The sequence below is a fragment of the Gopherus evgoodei genome, chromosome 1, assembly GCF_007399415.2.
Source record: "Gopherus evgoodei ecotype Sinaloan lineage chromosome 1, rGopEvg1_v1.p, whole genome shotgun sequence".
Lineage (NCBI taxonomy): Eukaryota > Metazoa > Chordata > Testudines > Testudinidae > Gopherus > Gopherus evgoodei.
Window position 1 is genome coordinate 190,571,588 of NC_044322.1, and position 23,225 is coordinate 190,594,812.

The 23,225-nt window shown below is 45.6% G+C and overlaps 2 protein-coding genes across 3 annotated transcripts in view; both read right to left on the bottom strand.

Moving 5' to 3' along the window:
• Positions 1-5,525, bottom strand: part of CD247 (CD247 molecule) — a 114,468-nt gene extending 108,943 nt beyond the window's left edge. The window contains exon 1 of the mRNA XM_030581116.1: positions 4,751-5,525. Within this exon, the coding sequence (XP_030436976.1) occupies positions 4,751-4,808 (58 nt within the window). The 5' untranslated portion in view covers positions 4,809-5,525. The remainder of the gene's footprint in view (positions 1-4,750) is intronic.
• CREG1 (cellular repressor of E1A stimulated genes 1) overlaps positions 1-23,225 on the bottom strand; it is a 41,143-nt gene that overhangs the window by 6,883 nt on the left and 11,035 nt on the right. The window lies entirely within an intron of this gene.

Consider the following 23,225-nt stretch of genomic DNA (forward strand, 5'->3'; position numbering starts at 1 on the left):
AATATTTTGAAACATATATTATTTAAAATTAAAATTCAGCTTCCATGCCCTTGAACAGACTTGTACACACACTGCCAGATGTGTGTGTGTTTAAGGGTTGGGGAAAGAGCGTGGCTAGGTATGGTCTTTCTTCTCTGTTTTTAATGGCTAAATTGTCAAAGGAGGGAGCAAAGATGCACCCACAAACACCTCCATATACCCCTTGTATACACACAAGTGCTAACACACCAGTGCACACTGCTAAACACTCACGCACCATTTTCTTCCCAGTTTTTGGCAAACAAGTATTTGCATGTGCAAACTGAGGAATTGCAAACTCAACTACTCATATGCACGCACAGTTATCTGGTTTGTATATGTGAATACCTAGTCACCTGTGCACGGCAATGTGGGATTTCACATAGCACAACTTTCACTCCTTCTTTGAAAAATTTGATCCTAAACCTCATTCCTAAAGAATACAGATTGCACATACTTTTTTAAAGGAAGAGAAATGAATTTTAGTTACCAACAGATCTACAGTCAGAGCTAATCTCCAATATCAGGTAGCACATTATTACACATCAAAGAAAGGTTGTAAAACCCAACTTCTCCAAGATTCAGTAAGTATAGACATTTTCTTAGCAATAAAATAAAAGAAGTAACAACACTTTAATGTAAGTTTTGATCCAAGTTATATATATATATATGACACTGAAATCTTTTCAACATACACACACACACACAGACAGAGCAGATGCTTTTAGCAGGCTTGATATTTTCTCGTTGTTTTTTTTTTTAAATTCTGTGTCTTCTGCCCATGCCATCCTAAATGACCAAATGCACCATATATGTTATTTAACAGGTCCCCATCTGTTTCTTCACGGACACATTTTAAAGTTCTAGATGGTGGCCGGGGGTGTTATCTTTTTATAATACTTGGCTATAGTTATATAGTGGTAAGGATTTTAAAATTCATACTGGTGTAAAAATGGAGTTAATTAGAATTTAAATGGTTTTTTTTGGGGGGAGGTGTTATTTTTTTGAGATTTAAAACTTTTTGTTGTTTGATATTTTGTATTTCAAAATCATAATTTATCAATGTGCATTGATTCCACAAAGAACGGGTATCTAAATTACATGCTGTATGAATTTGCATCCATTATTAGCAAACTACCCAATTTCTTCAATTTATCCACATAGTACAATAGTATAACAAGGATAGACTTGTACTGGAAATGTATAAATATATTTTCAAATGGATCCTTCCATTTTAAATACACTCCTTCTTGCATACGGCAGTCAGATGGAGCGAATCATTAACCTGTTACTTCACTCATTAAGAATTTAACATGGTATTGTTTTAATAGAGAGTGCTTACTATATAACATATAATGATCACTAAAGAAACTGAATTTAGCACTGTAGGAGTGTAATAAACAGCCCTTCATAAAGAGAGGCTATATTTGCCTACATTTTGTCTGATGCGCTAATGTCCCATTTCTGAGTATTTATTAATGAATCGTGAGTAGAAAGAAGCACAATTATTAACTCCCTGGTAGATTATTCTGTTAGTGCCAAGAATACAGCAAGGATGGTGTAGACAGTATGGAGAGTGGCACCTAAAAATGTTCTATCTTTATATTTGGTTGAAGTATCCAGGATATATTTGTAAACAAGATTTTTTTTTCTGTTTTTTAAAGTGTAGATCTTCTAAATAACGTATTTTAAGGAAGGAACGAAGGAGCGAACAAATGAACCCTTAAAACACAACACTGCCCATTTCTTCCTGTTACCCATATGGTGATTAGCAAATGGCTCCTGAATTGCATGCTACCCTATGGGTAGAAGAAGCAGTTGCATAGGGCAGCTAAATGCTGATTGACTGAACTGTGTGAGTGATGTCTCTCCAGAGTAGACATGTTCTAGCTTCACTACAGCCAAATAATCCAGTGCTGGGTTCAATTCAACAGGAGATTTTGAGGAGAATTTGAGAGAAACCCCCTTTTAGGATCCTGTTGCACATGTCTTTATATGGCTCTCATATTAAGCTGATCACCCTCACGGGATAAAAAAGGCAGTATTGCCCCAAACACTGCCATATTGCTATTGGAAACTGCAGTGGTTTGCAGTGGAAACTGCAGTGGTTCATCACTGCAGCATATTGCAGGGCTTTTGTTTTTTCCTGTTTTTTGTTTTCTTTTTGTTTTTGTTTTGGGGGGTTCTTGCAGTACAGACAGAAGAAATGTCGTTTAACAGGATTTCCCAAAACAGCAGAGAACAGCATGATAAACAAAATCACTCTGCTCAGAGACTCGGAACATATTTATTTTCTTTTATAAACTCCTTCAAGTGAAATATTTATAGGAGGGCCTGAACCAGACCTCCCGATCCACTCCTGCTGAACTTTGAAAAGGGGAAGCATTCCAAAATCCAAACATGGATCTGAATTTCTCCAGCAGCTCCTCTTGCTTTATTGGTCAAACCTGAACTCAGAACATCCTCAAATTTATGGGCTGGGGTTGATGGCTACATCAGAATTTTGCAGCTTTGGTCCATAGCTAGAATTACTCTTAAAAAAATGTTTCTGCTGCTTGATGTATTTGGCTCAACACTGTTGAGAGCAAAAGGAAAATGCATGGTTGCTCTTTAGCTACTATTCCTGAGGCAGCACCTTTTGCTGGAATAACTGAAAAACAAGCAGACTCCTATTGCGAAGTAGGTTGAAAACCTGAGCTCCATAGTATGAATGCATTGTAACGTGCCATCTGCAATTCCACTTAGTGATGGTTTGCTTAGAGCAAACATGTTCTGTGAAAAATAAAAATGTACTTTGTTTTAAGAAGGCTCCTATTTACTCCAAATAATGGAAGGTCCCGGATGCAGGGTTCTTAGTCGTTACCCCAAAAAGTCATCTGCCTGGCAATATATTTAGACTAAATTAATAGTGACGAGCTCACATCTTTGTTAGTGCACCTATCTACTATTTGAATAATTCCATGGAATCTCACTATCATCCTCTTACTCTACATTCATTCCAAAATGTAAAAAGGTCTTAATAATAATGCAAATACCCAGCCAAAAATTCTGCCCTCAGATACATACACAACCATCTTCATTTAAATTAAAGGGAATTGTATGTAGGGCAAAATTTGGTCCAGAGTGTGTCGTAGCTAAATAGTCTCTTCTTGTGAACATGGTTATCCCCCAAGGTGTGTGAACAGAGAGACCATAAGAAAGTTGATACTTAATTAATTAGCAGATTTGATTAAATTGCTTTATTTTTTTTCAACGGCCCTTCTGCTAAAAAAAGAACAAATAAGAGCAAGAGCCTGTAGCATGCTAGATACTAATCTTTTATAAAAGAATGAAAGAAGAAGAATCAGAGAAACAAATGCTGATCTTAAGTAGTTTCTAAATCTTTACATGCCTATAAGTACAATCACCTTTTCTTCAGACATCCTAGGCCTTTGTGCATTTTGGAAATATTCTAAGAGGACAGAAAGAAATGCTTTTCCTACTTTTGGTACACATCTTATACTTGTGCATGTGCACACACAGCTCAATGTATGTAGAAACACATTAATATCCCAAAGGACATGTACTCGTTATATATTAACATAAATATAGCTATGAGTACTTACTGTGGATAATGCAAATCCAGTTTAAAATCCTGTTGAAATGTATGGTACACAGGTTAACTGGAACATGATTATGTCACACAGCATCAGTGAATACTTTGGGTCATTTTCCTAATCATCAAAAGCCTTGTTTATTAAGGTCCCCAAAACACTGAATATAAAAGTGCTGTTTATGGTGCATTGGTTGTGTACATTGACTAGAGAAAACATGGATGAAACTCTTCATATGGATTTTCTGCATACATTCGAAGGTGGCCTCGTTGTCTTTCATGTTTGCTGACTACTCAAATTCAGGCCTTTTCCTGCCCCTTCTCTAGATGCAAATTAAATTAATCTAGTTTTCTTTGATTTAATAGATTATTAAAATGTATGACCATCTTCCCCCAAATTAACTTAAATCATGGATGTTTGCATGTTAAACCCACTCCATTATCTGTCTGAGTGGGGTCGGTTTATAAACACCAACCAAATAAACACGTAAGATAGGGAAACTTTATTCATTTTAATTACATGAAAGCAAGTGTGCAGGTATAGAAAAAGATGGGGGGAATCAAAGCCTTTTTACCCTTCCTCTAATCCTTCAACAGCAGCTTCTGAGCTGCTAGGGTGACATTTATTGGAAACCAAGCACTGAACGTGCCACTAAGGATCAATGCAGCGCAAACTCTATCCAGCTAAATTAAAGATATCTCTGGGGCAGCATATTGAAGGTGGTCGCACTCCGCATATCAACTTTTCATTTTTAAAATCCCAAACAATGAACTGTTGGGGAGAGGGTTAGAAACCCCATTTAATTACAAGATGTTGTTCCGCTGTCATATCTTTTACTCTGACACAACAAAGGCAAGCCTCATCAATGGTAGGTAGCTGCTGCTGCTGCCTTGTTCACCCCTCCCCACCTTCCAAAAGATTTCTTTATAGCAAAGACTTCATTTTCAGAGAGTCCTGCAGCTGCTGGTTCTGAACTAGTGCATAACTAGTCATAATTAGGAGGACAGACATGCTAGAGGTTTACACGCAGATGTCCTCCTGCTACCAGAAGGGCGGGGAGCCAACAGAAACGTTGTGTTCCGTCCCCACCTCAAAAGGGTTTTAAAATAGGTCCTTGTCATATGAAAAGCCTGCCTTACCTGTAATTGGGAGCTGTGCCTGCAGGACAGCAGAGATAACAATCCCCTTCCACTTCATCTTTCTCCCCCTGGATTGCACTGGGGGGGGCTGGAGGCCGCAAATTAACAGATAGTGGGATGGTGAGGAGAAAAGACACCTCCACTGGCTTTGTTCTTCTGGCTGCCTCCACAGGAAGTGCGAGGTCTATAAGATCTTTCAGAGTCCACCTGCTGGCAGTGTAGCTGAAACACACGCTCTTTCTTTTGCTTCACAACCAGGAAGCTTTAGAGATTTGGTTTCATATTCTTGGTATTGATGTTTGGGGTTTTCTTTTTTTCCTCTTTTTTTAGTTTTTCTGATGGAGCCTCAGAAATTCTAAGTCAGCAGCAGCTGAACGTCTACAAGAAGCCTACAAAGTACGCATGGTACGATATTCATTCACAGTTCAAAAGAGATGGAATATAACTATGTCCAATGTACAGTAAATCCGAAACCAAGGTGAAAATACAACTTGGGGCATAACACAGTCATTTTCGAACAACTACATGGCTCCGGTGATTGGTGGAGTTCTTCAGCTTGGGTCACTGATTTAAATCCAGAGCCGGCCACTGGTGACCACAAGTTTTTATCCTCTTTTGGCTACTCGGTGGCCTATGTGAAAGGAGCTGGTCACTCTCCCACGCAGACTCTGTCTGTGCTCCCTGAACAGGCTGCCACAACTCAGAATAAAATGGCTGCTGACCTCTGCAGAGGGAGAGGTGTAGTACCTTTAAAACAAATGGCATTGCAGTGTCCGAGCTACGTTCTCCACATCTTCTCTCGTTAAAGGCCTGAGTGGGCCAGGAGACTGAACAACCCTCTCATCCCTAGAAGTGGTCCCTTCATGATGATATTGAGACACACTAGCAGGGTGCAGCAGGTAGGGGCAGCCCCAGCACGCCAAGCACGGGCTTGGGGCGGCAAGCCCTGGGGGAGCTCTGCAAGGGCGGCAGGCAGGCTGCCCTCAGCGGCTTGCCTGCGGAGGGTCCGCTGGTCTCGCGGCTTTGGCTGACCTCCCGCAGGCACGCCTGCGGAGGGTCTGCTGGTCCCACGGCTTCAGAGGACGCCTGCGGGAGGTCCGCCAAAACCACGGGACCAACAGCCCCTCCACAGGCAAGCCATCGAAGGCAGCCTGCCTGCCGGGCTTGGGGCGGCAAAATTTCTAGAGCCGCCCCTGGCAGCGGGGGAATGTTTGCCCTGCTTCTACCTGAACTGTTATGCTCTGGGAATTAATAGGACTCCTTGGGGCTTTCAATCTAAGGGCTTGTCTACACTACAGAGTTGCAGCGCTGGTGCGGGGGTTACAGCGCTGCAACTTAGGACGTGTACACACCTGCACGGCACTACCAGCGCTGCAACTCCCTGTTTGCAGCGCTGGCCGTACACCCGGTCGAGCCTCGGGTGTAGAGGATCCAGCACTGGATCACCAGCGCTGGTCATCAGGTGTAGACACTCACCAGCGTTTTTGTTGACCTCCGTGGCATAAGCAGGTATCCCAGCATACCTGAAGAAGCCTCTCTGGTAATCAAGCAAACTCCACTGCCCTGTGCTCACCTGACCCCTCCTTTAAATTCCCGGGGAATTTTAAAAATCCCCTTCCTGTTTGCTCAGCCAGGTGTGGAGTGCAATTAATCTATCAATCACTCAGCGACCATGCCTCCACGCACCAAACAAGCCCCAGCATGGACCAATGCAGAGCTGCAGGACCTCATTAGTGTTTGGGGAGAGGAGGCTGTGCAAACACAGCTGTGCTCCAGAAGGAGAAATTATGATACGTATGGGCAGATATCGCAGTCCTTGATGAGAAGGGGCCATGAACGGGATGCCTTGCAGTGCAGGGTAAAAATTAAAGAGCTGAGGAGTGCGTACTGCAAAGCCCGTGAGGGAAATCGCCACTCAGGAGCTGCCCCCGCAACCTGCCGGTTTTACAGGGAGCTGGATGCCATACTTGGGTGTGACCCCACTGCAAATCCTAGGAGCACGATGGAGAGTTCACAGCAGGGAGAAGTGGGGGATGTTGTAGAGGACGGAGACAGTGAGGCTACTGGCGTGGATGGAGACACCCCGGAGTCCCAGGACACATGCAGCCAGGAGCTCTTCTCAAGCCCGGAGGAGGCTAGCCAGTCACAGCAGCTGGAAGCTGATGTTGAGGAGGAAGCTGAGGATCGTGCTCGTGGTAAGTAGATTTTTATGTTTTGGGAGAGGAGGGTTGTGGTTATGGCTGCCTGCATGCATGCCTAAACGTGGAATAGCCCATTGATTTGATCTATAACGTCTCTGTAATCTGCCTCGGTAATCTCTTGAAATGTTGCTGCAAGAGTGTTTGCAATTTGCTTTCTCAAATTGATCGGGAGAGCCACCGTGGTCCCTGTCCCAGTCAGGCTAACTCATCCAATCCACTGTGCAGCGAGGGGTGGGGGGACCATGGCTGCACACAGGCAAGCTGCATAGGGGCCAGGGCGGTATCCACATTCCTGTAGAAGACCCTCCCTCTCTTCCCAGGTAACACGCAGCAATGATATGTCTGGCAGTAGGAAACCTCGTTGAGAGTTTAGGGATAATTGAGTGCAGGGCGCCAGATTTGCGGTTCCCCAGCCCATGGCGCTCTGTTTTTACCCACCCCCTTCCCAGCACATAGGCAGCCACGCGGTGTGCTCCGGTGTTCCCCGAGCCCCCCTCCAAGCAGGTATCTTTCCCCGCGGTGTGCTCCAGTGTTCCCCCACCCCCGCTCCAAGCAGGCATCCAGCCCCGCGGTGTGCTCTGGTGTTCCCCACCCACCCTCCAAGCAGGCATCCAGCCCCGCGGTGTGCTCTGGTGTTCCCCACCCACCCTCCAAGCAGGCATCCAGCCCCGCGGTGTGCTCCCGTGTTTCCCACCCCCCCCCAGCACGTAGGCAGCCACGCGGTGTGCTACGGTGTTCCCCGAGCCCCCCTCCAAGCAGGTATCCTGCCCCGCGGTGTGCTCTGGTGTTCCCCACCAACCCTCCAAGCAGGCATCCAGCCCCGCAGTGTGTTCCCGTTTTTCCCACCCCCCCTCCCAGCACGTAGGCAGCCACGCGGTGTGCTCCGGTGTTCCCCGACCCCCCCTCCAAGCAGGTATCCTTCCCCGCGGTGTGCTCTGGTGTTCCCCACCCACCCTCCAAGCAGGCATCCAGCCCCGCGGTGTGCTCCCGTGTTTCCCACCCCCCCTCCCAGCACGTAGGCAGCCACGCGGTGTGCTCCGGTGTTCCCTGACCCCCGCTCCAAGCAGGTATCCTGCCCCACGGTGTGCTCTGGTGTTCCCCACCCACCCTCCAAGCAGGCGTCCTGCCCCGCGGTGTGCTCTGGTGTTCCCCACCCACCCTCCGAGCAGGCATCCAGCACCGCGTTCCCCCCACCCCCCGGTCAATTCCCAGTCCCAAGGGGAAATCGGGGCAAAACCACTCACCCCATTGCTCGCCATGACTTAGCTTGCCTGCCCTCCCTGTGTTATGTGAGTTATGTGAGAAGGATGCTACCAAAAGTCTAAAAAGTCCTTCAAACTGTGATAATAAACAATGATGCCTCTGTGTATTACATGGTTCTATCTCTCTGTTTTCTAGGGACCTTGACTACTGCAGCCATATCACCGGCCTCATGTAGGTTGCAGAACTTGAGACGGAATCCTAGGAAATCAAAAGAGGAATTGATCAAGTCTATAATGAGCCACTACAACAGAGAAAGTAGGAAGACAGAGGAATGGAGAGAGAAGACCTATGAATGGAGAAGCAGTGTACATGAGTGGAGAAAGACTGTACATGAATGGAGGCAAACAGAAAGCAGGAGAAAGGAATTGTCTGCCAAAAAAACCACAAAGCAGATGATAAGCCTCCTGTCTCACCAAACTGAGTCTTTCGAGTCTCTTGTAGCCATGCAGACAAATATGTACCATGGTAACCCACAGCTCTCCCAAAGCCCTCTTCTTTGTTCCCCAGTATTTCCACAAAACAACTTTCTCCAGCAGCCAGTTCCGTATTATCCCCAGCTGCCCCCAACACCTATAAGATCACCTACCAGCCCTGATAACTATAATTCTTACCCTGTTCACTCCACCCCCATTATTCTGCAGCATAGTAATCCTGAAGTGCAGCAGACAGTGAATATTGATCAAAATAGGACATATTAAAACCTGTAAATGTACAGTCCACCACCCCTACCCCCTTGCCTGTTATGTATTGTATGCTGAATAAAGTTTTTTTTTCTATTTCTTTCACTACGTTTTATTGTTGCTGGAAGTGGTAAATATTACACAGCAAGGTAAAGCAAAGCACATCAAATGCATCAAACATTACTGTTGGCTCTCAGCATCAAATTGCTCCCTTAAAGCATCCCTAATCCTTGAAGCCCTTTCCTGGGCCTCCCTATAAGCCCTGCTCTATGGCTGAGCAAACTCATCCTCCAGGCGTCGAACCTCGGAGGTCCATTCCTCACTGAATCTTTCACCCTTCCCTTCACAAATATTATGGAGGGTGCAGCACGTGGATATAACAGCGGTGATGCTGCTTTCCACCAAATCTAGCTTCCCATAAAGACAGTGCCAGCGAGCTTTCAAACGGCCAAAAGCACACTCCACAGTCATTCTGCACCGGCTCACCCTGTAGTTGAACCGGTCCTTGCTCCTGTCAAGCTTCCCTGTATATGGTTTCATGAGCCATGGCATTAAGGGGTAAGCGGGGTCTCCAAGGATCACAGTGGGCATTTCGACGTCCCCTACTGTGATCTTGCGGTCTGGGAAAAAAGTCGCGGCCCTCAGCCTCCTGAACAGGGCACTGTTCCGAAATATGTGTGCATCGTGCACCTTTCCAGGCCATCCTGAGTAAACGTCAGTGAAACGCCCACGGTGATCCACAAGCGCTTGCAGAACCACGGAGAAATACCCCTTGCGATTAACATACTCTGATGCCAGGTGGGGTGGTGACAGAATAGGAATATGCATCCCATCTATTGCCCCTCCACAGTTAGGGAACCCCATTTCTGCAAAGCCATCTACAATGTCCTGCACGTTCCCAAGAGTCACGGTTCTTCTTAGCAGGGTGCGATTAATGGCCCTGCAAACTTGCATCAGCACCATTCCAACGGTGGACTTTCCCACTCCAAACTGGTTTGCTACTGATCGGAAGCAGTCTGGAGTTGCCAGCTTCCAGATTGCAATAGCCACCTGCTTCTCCACAGGCAGGGCAGCTCTAAATCTCATGTCCTTGCGCCGCAGGGTAGGGGTGAGCTCAGCACACAGTGCCATGAAAGTGGCTTTTCTCATCCGAAAGTTCTGCAGCCACTGCTCGTCATCCCAGGATTGCAGGACGATTTGATCCCACCACTGAGTGCTGGTTTCCCGAGCCCAAACGCGCTGGTCCACGGAGCTGAGCACGTCTGTTACTGCTACAAGCAATTTACTGTCTTCACAGTGAGGCGATTCAATATCATCGTCTGACTCCTCACTCTCACTGTCACTCTCATTTTGCAACTGAAGGAATAGCTCCACTGCCAAGCGCGATGTGCTGGCAACATTCATCAATAAGGTCGCCAGCTGCTCAGGATCCATTTATTAAAAAAAATCGCAGAAAAAGCGCTGTACAATCACAATGCTGCCACACTGCTCGGAATGTGTACCAAAGCACCACTGGGCGTTGGAACAGGAAGCGGAAAGACAATCACACTTCCTTCCCCTTCCCACAAGCCACAGCGCCGAAATGGGACGGGGTGCTCTATGGGATAGCCGCCCACAATGCACCACTCCCAACAGCGCTGCAGTGTGGCCACATTTAACACCACTTGCAGCGCTGGTTGCTGTAAGTGTGGCCACTCTGCAACGCTGGCCCTATACAGCTGTACTAACACAGCTGTAACAACCAGCGCTGCAAAATTGTAGGTGTAGACATACCCTAACACCTTCAACCAGCACTTAATATACAATTCAAAATAAAAGACTCAAATAGGAGACTACCAAGGCGCCTTTTAGTAGTCCAGTTCCAATTTAACAAACTATGCAGGCAGTAACAGAAGAGTTATTTCAAGTGAACAGTAACTTGGCAGATTTCATTCTCCAGGGCTCTTTTCTTAGTCAGTTGGCTAGCTGTTTTCAGCTCACAGTGTTAATAATAGTGAGCCATTCCACTGTTTTTCCTTGAGGAGCTCAAAGAATTCAATTAGCCTCATCAGCATGCCTGATGCAGCAGCTAAGCATTATTATGCCCAGTATGTAGATGGAGAAATTAGCTTGCCAGAATTTTTAAAGGGACAGAAGAAACAGCCTCAAGAGAGTGATCAGAGCACACATTTCCCTGAATATTACCCAATGAAATTGAGTTTTACCATTGACTTGAGCAGCAACGGGCCAATAAAAGGAGCAGAATTATTTAGGCTGGTACAAAGGAGGTAACTAAGAATTATGAGATGAAATTAAGAAAGGGGAATTTAGTTTGAATACCAAAAAAACCTTCATAACAGAGAGATCGGTTAAGTTATGGCACAGTCTCCACCGGGAAGTGGTGAGGAACTCCATTGCTTGGAATATTGAAAACAAAACTGGACAAAATTCTCATCAATGCAACGTTGTCAAATCTTGCAACTTTATAGCGAGTCAAGTCCACAGTGGAGACAGCAGACCTTCTCTGAGGGGTTAAGAGAAGCTTTTAGCTATCTTGAGTATATGTCTAGCACCATGTGTATTGGGGAAATTACCCATTACTGGCAGAGGGAGATGGGTTTAACCATGGTTTCTGGAAATGTACTGAACAGTTTGGTATACTGCACACTTCCATTTCAACTGTGCTCAGCATTGTTAAGCTGCACCTTTTTCTGATACCTGTTGCTTATTGGTAACTTTCCTAGAGTACACAACGCATACATTCACCAGATGCTGTGTCAATATGGCAATCTCTCTCTCTGGCCATAGGCAGGCCTAGCACAAGCTTCTCTGATACAGGGGGCTAATCCATCCCCAAAGGCAGCCTGTTTTCATTCTTGCTGGGTGTGCTTGCTTGAGGTATAAAGAAGCAGCAGGGTTTGGAGTTTAAACAGGAAATAAATGAAAACTAAAAATGAACCTGCACCACAGTCAAACTGGGGATAAAAATAATGACACACTGCCCTCTGGCTCACGCACTGCTACCACAGAGACCCTACCTGTAATCATCAATACAGACTGCTGGGATTAAGGGCAGATCTGTTATCAGCAGGTCTGATTCTCCTGATCCTACCTGCTATAGTTAGTACTTTCAGACAAACTTAATGCCTCTGTCACCTGTTGGAGGATCTGGAAGACGTTGGAGAAAGGCCAGGCTCTATAGACATTGTCTATTTTCAGCAATAAATGGTGGTGTTGTAGTCCCCAGAAACTAATTCAACACCAAGCTCTTACAATCATTTTTGGAGATGCTCACACAAAGATAATGGATACCAAATAGACAGTAGTAGTTCTATATGGTGAGCGGGATGTAGCCCACCACTGGACCTGCCATTCATGCACAAGACACTGCAAAGAAAAGAGAAGTCTGCATATCACTGTTTATGGTATGCAAGCTACTGACTTACATTGACAAAATGTAGTCTAGAGCAGCATTTCTCAAATGCAGCCACCAGGGACTTTTCTTCTGGCTACAGCCTCCTGGGCTGGGGAAGTGAGGGGGCAAAGTAACAGCCCCTCCCACTCCCTGTTGTTCCTGGATGCCCTGCCTTGGTGTTGGTTGCTGGGGCTGCCAGCAGGGATTGGGCCCTACCCTCCTTTGGAGACACCTGGGGCACAATACTGGAGGAGCAGGCACCCAGTGAGTTCCCCACTTTCCCGGGGGGGGGGTGGGGCTCAGGCTTTGGGGTTCAGCCTTGGGGTAGCAGGGTGGCAGGCTCTGGCCGTGGGGCTTTGGACTCCAGTCCCGGTCTTTGGCTGCACTGCAACAAGCCCTAGGTTCTGGCAGCGGGGATTCAGGCTCTAGTCACCCGATGCCTCCCCCGGCCCCCCATCCAGGGGTTAATTTGTCCCCAGGCTTGGCAGGGCTGAGTAAGTCTGCTGTGAAAAGTGATACTTGTATGTTTGTTGATATCATTTTTCACAGCAGACTTACTAGCTAGCAATAAATAAATTACAATGATTTGGACATGTGTATGTGCATATTTATTTGTTTTTCCTAAAGCTAATTACCAGTAAGTGTTTTAGGAAAAAGTATGAGAGCGGCCACCAGTCAGAGTTGGTGGCTGTACTCTGAGGCCACCAAAAAATTTGTCCTGAGAACCTCCAGTCCAGAGGCAGTCAGTCCGATATTGCTCCACTGCATTTTAGTGCATTGGAACTTATAGTGAAGCTTCACTCTGCTGTAATTGCCTCTGTGTACTAATCCCCTTGAAATGCAATAATGATTGCACAACAAGTATTAATGGTTGCATTCCAAGGGGATTAGCCCCTCCCCCTCTGCATATTTGCCAATACCCTGTATGGAGAAGTATAAGGAAGAATTCCTGGCTCCTGCTCTTGCTTCAGATGCTCCCAACAGACAGTGAAGAGGAGTTTGTCTTACTACAGCTGCTTCCCTCTGGGAGTGAAAATATTGCTTTCCTAAGGCCTCCCACTCAGCTTCCAGTATCCCTTGCAGCTGCAGAGTGTAAACAGAAGCCCTGCCACATCTAAAGTGACAGGCTACTGTAGAATAGAAGAAAACAAGACACCTGTGTAACACAAGAGATAAACATGTCCTATGGGAAATAAACAGGCATCTGTGTATTATACCAGAAAACTCCCATTCGCTGCTTAGTTTCTTGTGACTTGCAGTCATCTGTTCCTCTTTGTTTTTAAATGTTCAGCCTGATTAACGTGTTAGAAATATATCTAAACATTAGAAGAACTTTAATGTGGGGCACCTATGAACATGCACCAGTTCTCAGCCTGTTGAACAAGCAGGATAGTGTCACTTTCCAGATGCCTGACATTGAAAAGCAGCAGCTGGTTCTTACACCAGAAACAACCTGTTCAGACCACAATTCTCTGGAGACCCTAACTGATTATGAGAGAATATAAGAAGTAGGCAAATCGCATTAACCTACAGAAAGGGAAATAAGCAATCCACTGGTTATTAATAATTTGACCTGTTAATTCCATGTTGATTTCTGATAAAGCCTATTTTGCTGTCACAAGTTTCACGGGTTTACAGTACCTTGGACTGTATATAGGAAACCTCCAGAACTTCTTTTCAAAGCACACACTCCCGAAGTGTTGATTTCAAGTATGAACCAACTTCAGTACTTTATTCTCACGTTTATACAAACCTCACTATTATGTATTAGTTTGACTTATTGTATAAAGGCATGGTGAACACCTTGAAACTACTGTGACCCCTGAAGCATTTCTATATTTCAGGTTCTCTTCCTTGTTTCTCTCACCTTTTCTTTTAGGAGCTTTTCCACATATTTAGTTGTGGGGGCAAAACATTAAAATGGGTTTGGTTTTTTTAAAAACATTTTTTAAAAAAATCAAAGCCCCAATCAATAGTTGATTATGTAACTTGGTCTTGACTAAATGCCAAGAGGCATACTAAAATTGCCGCTGAAGTTTTAATACAATCATCTATATCTGGTCTAAACGAAGGCTGCATTTTTGGCCTACAAGTAGTTACACGGTAGCCTTGGATGAAGTGATCTTTAATAGGGTCCATGGGCAAAGACCTACACTCATACACTCCTCTATTGGGCTTTGTCAGCTTACTATGTTTTTGTGGTAGAGTAGTCAGAACAGGTCCTATTAGTTTGATTTTTAAAAAAATCTTTCCGTTAAAGACGTTGAGCTGCTTTACAAGCATTATTCTCACAAGAGGTCTGTGAGGCAGGTATTACCTACATTTTACAGACATAACATGTGATGGACAGAGAGGGTAAGGTCACAAAGCAAGTCAGTGGCAGAACCACAAATGGAATCAAGGAGTCCTCATGTAGCGTTTCTCAAATGCGGCCACTGTAGCCGCATGTGGCCAACAGGGACTTTTCTGGGGCAATAGCCTCCTGGGCTGGGGTAGGAGGGGCAAAGTAGCAGCCCCTTCCCCTCCCTGTTGCTCCTGGATGTCATGCCTTGGTGTTGGTTGCTGGGGCTGCCAGCAAGGGTTGGGCCCTGCCCCCCTTTGGAGACATCTGGGGCACGACCCTGGAGGAGCAGGCACCCAATGAGTTCCCCACATTCTCAGAGGGTGGTAGGGCTCAGGTTTTGGGGTTCAACATTGGGGTCAGTACCAGGTTTACCCTGGTGCCAGTGGGTCCATGGCTGTGGGCCCATACTCAGAAGGGGCCACGGTGTCCAGACTGTGGCCCTACTTCTCCAACCCGCTCTACCTGGGTTCTGCCCGTCCGAGGCCCCACCCAGCGCTCACTCCTCCTCACCTCCCTCTCTCCCGCCTAAACCCTGGGGCATGAATGGTGAGCTGGGCCCCTCCAGGCATGTGGGTCCTGAGGGAGCCTGCCCGGGGCAGGCCACGCTCCCACTCTGTCCTGGCTAGTTGTGCCGCTTCCAAGGGGCCAGAGGGATCCCTGACCAGCCCCAGCAGTGCTGCAGGCTCAGCCCATGCCTGGACATAGTCACTTCCAGCAGGCCGGTGGTTGGGGGGCAGGAAGGGTGTGGGGGAGTGGGTCTCTGGAGGGTCTGTGGGGGCGGCACTGGGCAATGGGGGTTCTGTGAGGAGTACTCCTGGGGGAATGAAAACAGATCCCCTGCAGATGTCTTTGCTTCCTTTTCAAAAGTGACCGAGAAGCAAAGGGAGGGAGGTTGCAGCTGAGAATGCCCACGGGCTTAGTTTGGGGGACAATGCCCCCAAAACAGAGGTGAGGCATAGCGGCACATGGAGTCACATGCCACTGCCTCCCCCTCTTTCTGCAAACACAGAGCTTCCCCCGGCTGAAGAAAGAGGGTGCTGCTCAGAAGATGCCACTTTCTGGGTCCCAGTGCTGGTTGAGCTCCCCTTCTGTGTGCTGGGAGCTATCCTGTTTTCTGTACAACAGTGAGTGCCTATGGTGGGGTTGGGTAGGGTAGGGCAGGGCAGAGCCAGGCTGGGGGAAAGAGGCAGTGGGGAAGGAAGGGGGTGGAGGAGATGGAGCAGTGGGGAAGGGGCATGGGGTGGGGAAGAGAAGGGGATGGGGGAAGAGGGAGCAGGGGAGGAAGCTGGAGCCCAACATGTGGCATCCCCTAGGCAGAAGCTGGGGCTCCCCTATTAAGCAAGCCCATCAAACTCTCACCCTGACAAGCCCCACCTCCCCTGCATCTGTACCACCCTGATGAGCCCCTCACAGAGCCCCAACAACATGCACCTGGACCCCCACCCAAATGAACCCCACTTCCCCTGCGCCTAGACCCCCCTGCTGAGCCCCAAACACCTTCACCTGGATCCCCTGCAGAGTCCCATTGCCCCTGCAACTCCTCAATGAGTTTCTGCGCATCCATATCCCACCTACTGAGCTGCCTGCACCCAGATTGCCCCCCAGAGAACTCTCTTACCCCTCATCTGGATCCCCCCACAATAAGTCTCTCTGCACTTGGATCCTGCTGCCAGACTGAGCCTGTTCACCCACACCTGGTATGCCTGGCACAGGGGGGGCAGAGCCCCAGGGTGTTTCTGGGGCAGGCCTGGCCTTTGCACTGTAGTGTCAGGTCAGGTGCAGCCTCCCTGCTGAGTCCCTGTCCCAGAGTGGGGTGGAGGGAGGCTGCAGGGTAATCTCCCACCTCCATGCAATCAGTGGCCTGTGCTCCCCACTGCCATGTTGGAGCCTCCACATTTATTGACAAATAAAATTTGCAGGTTTTTTAAATATTGTGAACAGATTTTTTAATTTTTTGGTGCAGAATCCCCTCAGGAATAAGGGGTACTGTGCAGCTGTGATGGTGGGACTACAAGGAAAGTGGTGGGCATTTGGGAGGTGTATGGGCAAGTGGTGTGGTGTGCAGGGTGCTGTGCAGTTGTGGTGGGAGGCCAGCAGGGGAGGTCTCTGGGAGGGGTGGAAGCTGGGCATAGAGATCTGTGGTGGAGGTCTCTGGGCGAGGGGGCACTGTGGTGCGGGCCCACCCTCAAGGGGAAGGGGCATGCTGGCAGCACAGGGGTGGGCTGGCCACTGTGCATCTGGCAGCTGCAGGTTTGTAAACAGTGCCCTCCTGCTGGGCTGTACAGAGCGGGGCTGCTCCCATCTCATTGCCCCCAGCCCACCCTTCACTGTGGAGACTGACCATCCCACTCACCCCCATACACCTTGCTGCAAATATGTTTGGTGCCGGGCCCACAAAAAGTTAATCCAGCCCTGCCTGGCATAGCAGGCTCTGGCCATGGAGCTTTGGGCTCCAGCTACAGAGCAACAGGACCCAGAGGGCAGGGCTTCAGGCTCTTACCCCCCAATGCCTCTCCTGGCCCCTCATCCTTACACGGAGTAAGTCTGCTGTGAAAAGTGATACTTGTATGTTTGTTATCATCACTTTTCAGAGCAGACTTATTAGCTAGCAATAAATAAATTACAATGATTTGGACATGTGTATGTGCATATTTAAAGCTAATTTAAAGCTAAGTAGTGCTTTAGGAAAAAGTGTGAGAGTGGCCATCAGCAAGAGTTGGTGGCCGCCCTCTGAAACCACCAAACCATTTGTCCTAACATCTAGTTCCTATCTACCCACCAGGCAACATTTTTGAGGGGCAACCTCCTCTCACTCAGCAGTAACCCCTGCATCTGCCTATGAAGCTTCAGTGCGAAGTTCCAGAGTGTCTCATCCATTCTACTTAAACTGGAAAGATTACATGCCCAAGGCTGGTAATGAGAGTTAGAATCTAGTGGGTAACGGGGAGAATGACTGGGGCTCTCTAGATGTAGGGTTAGCAACAGGGAGAAATTTTAAAACAAACATTTTCAAATCCATTACTTTTATTGGTTTGCATGTTAACCATCATCATAGCAACAAGGTCCTTTTGGTTAAAAATTAAATAAACCAGCCTCAAAGGACAGCAAATTAGCACTTCTCTGATCTCTCACTACCTGCAAGCCTTCATCCCAATCGGAGCACAAACCCAAGTCGACACCAACTACCCATTACACTGACCTGAAGCAAGAGAAGAAAGTTCTTGTTTTGGAGAAGACTTTGGACCAACTCCAAGAGTTTAACCTTAGAAATTGATTAACTGAGCTTCTCAGCCATGATGGAACATAAAACAAGTCGTAGTCTAGTCTAACAAGGTCTCAGACCATTCAGCACTTGAAATATTACTCTCTCCTTGAATGCTGTTTCTCTGTGTAAGAGCCTGCACAGTTAAAGCTTGGGACCATAGGAGTTCTGGGCTGCTGACACCTCCACATCACCACAGGAGGCATTGGCTAGGTTCCCACAGGAGGACCATGTGAGGCTGGGCCCAGCAGGAAATACTGCCCAGCAGGACCTGAGTGGCAGCTCCTTGCAGCCCCTGATTGTCTGGGACTGGTACTTAAACCAGAAGTCATGCCAGAGAATTGTCTGAGTAAAAATACATACTGCCTGCCTGGTTTCAGAGCGAGATCCCAGACTCTGGCTTCTGACCCTGCCTGACTCTTGGTTTATTCCCAGGCCTATCTCAGATTCTGACCTCCAGTAACCAGATGCTGCATGCCTACTGATTACTGGTTTGCCCTCTGGCCTGTCTTGGACTCTGACTCTCTGGTACCTGATTCAACCTGACTTCTGACTCCTGCTCTGATTGCCCACAAACTGCTCGTAACACTCTAGGCTACTCATTCAAATCTGGTCCAGCTATGCAGCAAACAAAAGGTTAATTATCCAATGGCTATTTGACCATTGCGAAAAGAGATTTAGGTATCTCAGTCCATTTGCTAGTGGACAAGAGTCCACATGACAAAGAACCATCAGCACAATCAGCAGAATTTGTCTCCACTCTCAGCAGAAGGGCTGAGGACTGAATGAACAAGGAAACCTGTCAACCACTGGTGGTGGCTTCTCCAAAAGAAGGTTGAGACAGGTGTGGGAAAATCTGTAGTGCCACCACCTCTGTTAGACATGTTGTGTGAATTTAAAACTTTCATTTTTCAGGGCTGCTAATCCAGCACCTTTCACGACAAATTAACTACAAAAACAAAAGAATTATGAGTGTTTTATTAGATGATTCTAATAGAATGCCTTCTTTTGTGGAGAAGAGCATACAGAATTTGAAGTGTTGAGAACAGAACTCTGCTGGGTCTGGGGTTCAGATACGTATTCTTCTTAGCTGGATTTATAACAGGTCAAAATCAATCTATTCTAGGTAATAGTTTGAAAACGGATCAACCCAAGAAATTAAAGTCTATGGCACCCTCTTGTGGTCAACAGTGATACAGCAATTTATTAGAGTTTGGATACTTCCCACTTTTGTTACTAGAAAACACCAATGTCGTAAGCTCCAATGAGTATGTTTTGCTGTGTAGAGAGTCTTTAGGGAGGGAAGCATGACTCTAAAACATGATACTATTAACTAGATGACTAAAGGAAGACTCAGCTTGAATTTATTTATTGTTTGGGGCAACAGACTGACTACTTTATGTATAGCAGTATAAGATCAAGGATACAGCATTGCCTCAAACACAGTAATTTAAACTGCAAAACACACGGTTATTCTGTTTTGACATGTTTACCCCATATTCTGCAGTTTGCTGTAGAGCACTTTGCAAACAGTTAAAACATCACATCTGTGAGCTACATAAATATGACCCCATCTTACAGATTGGGAAGCACAAGTAGAGAAGTCACACAGCAAATCAATGAGCAAAAACAAGAACTACAAGGAAATACTGTCTCTTGGTTAATTAAGGTGCCAATCCGAGACTGACCTGGACTCAATTCCTGATTCTGATATAAACATCCTGTGTGACTAAGCAAGTTGTTTAAAGTCTCCCTTTTCCTCAGAGTCCTACCTGAAAAGTGGGGATATTTTCCTGGCTCAGAATATGTTGCAAGGATAAATCCATTAGTATTTAGAATATACTCAGGTGATGTGGGGGCAGGAAACAAGGAACTAGACAGAACTCAAAAGTTTGAATCTGGTCCCTTGCTCTGTTAAGACTAACTGTTCTCAACATTTTCTGTGCTGTAACCCAAAGCTACTTTTGCTTATTGATCCAAAAAAATGACTTTAGTGATCTATTGACACTAGAACATTTATGTAAGATTTGTCATTACTACCCCTTAGCAAAGTAATGAGGAAATCAGATGTTTTACTGGATTAGCACTGATAATAGTACTACTTTCAGAAAAAAGTATCTTACACTAGCTTGGATTCCAGCCAACTGTCCTATCCTAACAGTGACCTGGTGAAAACTTTCAGCCCAAATATTCTGCGAGACTTATAGCCACACTAGCACCTTAAGCTAGGATCTCTTAAATTCAGCTGGGGGGTTCCCATCTGGTTTCTATCTTATGTTCCTAAAAGGCTTCAGCCAGTCACTGCAGGGGTCAAGAAGGCTTTTTCCATTATTCCTCTTCCCCACGTGCCCTGCTCCCAATGTACTGGGAGAGGAGGGTTGATCTCCTTCTTCTGGAGCATCAGAGACTGGGGATGGGACACTGGATGTAGTAAGCCAGAGTTTCTAAGGTGGCACCAAGCATTCTCTCTCTCTCTCTCTCTCTCTCTCTCTCTCTCTCTCTCAGGTGCTTCCCTGGCTTGTTCCTTCTTGCTGACATGTTCAGGGTCTAACTGACCACCATATAGGTGAGGTCAGGAAGGAATTTCCACCAAGATCAGACTGGCAGCAACCTTGGGGTTTTTTTTCCTCTTTCCTCTACAGCACATGGGTATGGATTATTTGGTAGGATTAACTGTCACTGCAGGAGCCTTGGTCCTACCTACTCTTTGCCTGTAGCACATAATAATTTAGTGTCCTGTTACCTATAATACTTTGGTCTAATTTTGGTCATTTGGTTTAGTGTGCAGGTGCGGTTGGTGGCTCGTGAGATACAAGTCACACGATGATCTGGTGTTCCCATCTGGTCTTAAATTCTATAACTAGTCCTGAAGATCCAGGCCCCTGGAAGCTCAGAGGCCTACACTGGGCACCTTTGATAGGAAAAATGTATATGTGGCCAGATCCTTCTGGTTGTCGTATCATGCTTTCTAAAAGAAGCATTCATCCTAGTATCCTGCCCCAAGTTCTAGTGTAGGCCAAAATCCCATTATTTATCTAAAATTGCTCCATTGACTCTACTGGAAAAAAATATTAACCAATTTATCCTAAACAATTGTGTAATATTACTGGAAGGTAGTAACAAATGGTTCCACCCCAATCCACAGAACAGCCAAGGAATCTGTGCAAGGAGAAAAGACTAATATAAGGACACTGTCATGCTAGGCAGGGCAAAGGAGAGAGTATAACTGCTTACAGACCTTAATAGAGAACACTCAGGAGTATAGTCACATTTAAGGTTTAAAGAGCAAGACAGTGACCCATTTCAGTGATCAACTAAAATGACAGTAAAAAAGATCCCTTTGGTGGAAAAATGTAGTCTTAAAAAAACATTTAAGGGATCAGAACTACTGAAAACATGGAGAGGGTTAATATACAAGAGGAGGAAGATGAAGACACTTTGATCACTACTAGTAAAATACAGAGCAACAGGTTTAAGTGAAAAACAAAGTCATGAAAACAAGAAAATGTCAGCAACAAGGACCATCAGTGGAATAGTTTTAGATGTGGTAAAATATGGAAAGAGGAATGGTCAAAATCAGACTTGTTGCCTATTAGATCTAGAGTTGACCCAAAGAGTCCCTCCCTTTCCCAGTATAGTACATCTCCTCGAGGTCTTGGTTTATGTGAATGAAATCTTCTCCCCACCCCTAGATCAGATCGCTCTCTAGACCACCACAAAGTGACAGCATTAACATAGGAAAGGAATAAGGAAGCTGGAGACAAAGTCAGATAGATTAGGACAAGTCAGGCTTTGACAGAGCAGCTCCTCCATTTCTTCTGGCAAATAAGATACATCCATGAGCAACAGCTACATGGCAAGAACGGGGGGGAAAGTGGAAAAAAAAATTAGTAAATCCTGTGAAATAACTAAACCAAACACCATTTACCATAAAAATAGATTTTAATTGTTACAAATGCCAAGCACCAGATGTTGTTCATACAGAATAAAATACATTGACTCATAAGTCACTCTCCAGAAGCACAAGAAGAGAATCCAAGGACTTCCATTAGAATGGATGCAACAAGTCCTTCTGACAATTTAGAGTCACTTGAGAGCTCTCCAATTTTTAAAAATATATATTAATATAAAATTATTTGCTGATTCTGCATCTAGAGTCAGCATTATCTATCCAACACGAGTCATTTCCAAAATGCAAGCTTCTTCAGTTCCCAATTATCTTCCCAATTAGTTTACCAAAAGTGTTTCAAAGTTTAGTAACTTGGCTAGATTTTCCCTTTACGAAGAAGGGAAGGGAGTAGTTTACCTACAGCAGACTGATAATCTATCAAAGATAATCAAAGTGATTTACAAATCTTCCAACACTTTATATGGTAAATAGTAATACAGCCACACTATCGCGAAGAGAGGTTACGCAATTTAACCATGCACACTGTTCTATTTCCATGCCTGCTACTGACTCACTAAGACATCCTGATTCTCAAGTCCCCTGCTCTAGCCACCAGACAATACTTCCTCATTAGGAGTTCAATTCAAATTAATCTGCTGAGGTGGTCCTTTCTGACACTTCTTGTGAATTTAGCACTTGGGAGATCAGATAGGACACAAATAGAGGTTTAATTCTGTAACTCAATCCCGCTTGACAGAGGGACACTTAAAGAGCAAGGAGCTAAGTTTTTCATAAGCGTTTTCATTGACTAATGTGAACTAAGACCACTTCAAAGGATGAAACAGCTATATTACTTTTCATAAACCTCCCCCCCCCTCACTGAAAAGTTCCTTATATGCTTTAAAAAAAACCTGCCCCGCAAACTAGTTCTATTGTTGGGAGAATATAAAGTTGTTCGCCTATCAACTGATTAGATTTATAAAGCAAAAGACTTTTCTTCATGGATTCAGAAGTTAGACGCTACTAGTAAATAATGGACCCCCTTTTCACAGCGCCTACACTGAATTCACAAGCCAAATGCTATGTAAGCGATGAGTGAGTGAGCGGAGGAATTCCAGAATGAAGACTGGATTTAACATTCATATGATGAAGTTTTCAGTAGCAGAAGAATTAGTAACTGACACGCAAGTATCAGACATTTTCACTATTCATAGCATCTTATTTCTAAAGAATTAAGGGCACACAAGCTTTGCCCAACTTTAAGGCTATGTCAGCAACTTGTCAGGAGCCTGAAAGATACATTTAGTTTTCGTAAGAGACACACTACGGCAGTGATACTCAGACTGAGGCTTGGGAGCCAGGAGTGGTTCTTTAATGCATCTCCTGTGGCTCTTTGCAGCACAATATTAAAACACTATGATTTAAAATCTAAGTTATAACCA